Genomic DNA, 2,582 nt, shown 5'->3' on the forward strand with positions numbered 1-2,582 from the left:
CAACCTCGAAAAGGATTGCTCACAAAGATATGTCGTAACAAATGGTATCAAAAAATCCAGGGCTTTCTTGGAAATAACTGGATACTTGTTAATTTGTCGACACCAAAACGTTGAGAGCGTTGTTGTTCTGAAGAGTTGCTGTTGAATCTGGCTCTGCTGAATTTCAATGATTTCGTCGAGAGATTCATCATTGACATCTGCGGTCTCAACAGCAAACGTGAATGGCTGTCTCACCCATGCTGGGTATGACTGTCTTGTAGGTAGGGAAATATCCTTCGAGGGACTTTGCAAGCGCATCCAAATGTGTGGTAATTGTTTGCTTCAGTTCCGTGGATACAGATATATCTCCGATTCCAGACATATCTTCGATCTTACTTACACAGTCGTCCAGAAGCGGGAAGTTTGCAAAGTTATTATTCTCTGTTCGCCGTTTCCACAATGGTAGCTTTTTCTGAAAAGCTGTCAGATGTTCTTCTGCTTCCATGATATTGACTCCACCACCCTGCATCTGCTGATTGAGATGATTGAGTGCTGCGAATATATCTGCCATGTACGCTAAAATGAGAATAAACTCAGGATTTTTGAAGTGATCTGCATGACAGTGTTGGTGTTCTTGCAAAAACAGGGCCAATTCCGCACGCAAGGCAAAAACACGATTCAGCACCTGTCCCCGGGATAACCACCGAATATTAGAATGGAGCAGAAGTACCTCGAATTCAGAGTCCATTTCTTTACACAGCTCACTGAAGATGCGGTGCCTCAGAGCACTTTTTCGGACATAGTTCACGCATTCCACCACAGTTTTTAATACTTCTGCCATTTTTGGAGGCAAGGTTTTTGTTGCCAACACATGTCTGTGTAGAATACAATGCGTCACAATGGCTGCCTTCGTTGTTGTTGTAAGAGGCTTACAAAATAAAAACTCTTCTTTTATCATGTGGTCTTTCACATAGCGCACAAAAACAGCAAGCTGGCTTAGATCAGAAACGTCTGTGGTTTCGACGAGTTGAAGGCTAAATTTTGCAGGACTTGAAATCAAATCTGCGACTACTTGAGCCAAGATGTCTTTACTCATGTCTTCTATTCTGTCACTGACAGTGTCATTTGAAAGGGGAATTTGGGATAATTTACCTTCGGCCGCTGTTCCAAGTATCAGATTCGACATCTCTAACGCAGCTGGTTTCACGAGTGTTTCACCAATGGTGTGTGACTTGCCCTGCTTTGCGATCAGGTAAGCAACTTCGTATGATGCTGTGAGGATCGGTTTGTTAACAGGGACAAATCCAAGAGCAGGCTGAGTAGCCCTTTCATCGAATCTGGCTCTCTTCACCTTGAATTCAGCAAGTGTTGTGTTCTTGTATTCTCCGTCTCCATGCAGCTTCAAGAAGTGTTCCTTTAGTTTTGCCGGTGTGAGACTAGAGTTGCTCAACTTGTCGTTGCAAATCATGCAGATAGGACGCTGACTCCCATCACGTTCTGTGATACATGAGAATCCATGTTGTACATATTCATCCGACCACTTTCTTCTTTTGGTCGACATATTATGAACAAAAATATTAAAGAAACCACACGACGTACCACAACGATAGTCACACGTTGACTGCTGAGCGCGCACTAAATTCCCTGCAGCGCTGACTGGACAAGCGGTGTAGCGTGATCATTTGCAGCCAATGATGGCCAAGCAGGGCGTGTGAGTCATCATAAAATCACACGATAATTCAAGTGTGTCTGCTGAATAGGGTCGGGCTTGTTTTTTTCACGCGCGGCAAATTCGCAGGTGACTGTCAGGTGACTCCGCTGTTTGAGAGACTGAGTTTTGACGGTTTTTCCGCGTTAACTCGAGATTGTTATTGTTATTATTGTTTCTACTAAAACTAATAAAACATCACAGTGCAGGAGAGTCAAGCTGGGCGACTCCCCGCGCTTGGGCCGGGGAGTCGCTCCGGGCTTCCAGCTTTGCGCCCGCCCGTTTCTCGGAGTTATGTTTGAATAAAGGAGGATGACGCGTCTTCAGGTTTTCTCTGGTTTAATTTCTGACATGAATAGACAAAACAACTCCGTGACTGCAGGTCTCCAGAACATTATTACCTTCCTTAACGGGAGATGGCGCGAACTCATGTACACAACACCGCCGCAGAACAAATAATCAAAAACACTCGCATAGGATCAATATTCTGTCCGATGATCGGGTCGGTGAAAACATCGCGAGCCCATGAGTTCCTGATTTGCAAATGTGATGCAGCACTTGTCAAACTGTGATATGCAGACACACATGGAAGAGCTGCGCGGCGCGCGTTTTCGCCTAGTCAGCGACTTTATACGAGCCCGCCCACAATTGTAGGAACATAAAAGAGACTGGCTGGGATTTCATACTACTGACGTGAGTAGAGATGATTGACAGGCCACAAACAAATGAAATTTGACACCGACATGCTGCACCGTTTGCAGCAGCTTCTTTCGGTTTTGGCAGAACCGCATAAATCATAACGGTTCCTACTTGGACCCGAACTTCGGTGCTCAGCCCTACTGCCGAACCCCTGAGATCAACCCACCGAACCCCTGGGGTTCGATCGAACCCAGGT

At 45.4% G+C, this 2,582-nt stretch overlaps 1 protein-coding gene across 1 annotated transcript; it reads right to left on the reverse strand.

Moving 5' to 3' along the window:
* Positions 1-205: 205 nt before the first annotated feature.
* LOC112153691 (protein ZBED8-like) lies at positions 206-1,447 on the reverse strand. The gene has a single exon (XM_024284059.1). It carries the CDS (start codon positions 1,445-1,447, stop codon positions 206-208), a length of 1,242 nt encoding a protein of 413 aa, XP_024139827.1.
* Positions 1,448-2,582: the final 1,135 nt, after the last annotated feature.

The sequence above is a fragment of the Oryzias melastigma genome, linkage group LG10 (assembly GCF_002922805.2).
Source record: "Oryzias melastigma strain HK-1 linkage group LG10, ASM292280v2, whole genome shotgun sequence".
Classification (NCBI taxonomy): domain Eukaryota; kingdom Metazoa; phylum Chordata; class Actinopteri; order Beloniformes; family Adrianichthyidae; genus Oryzias; species Oryzias melastigma.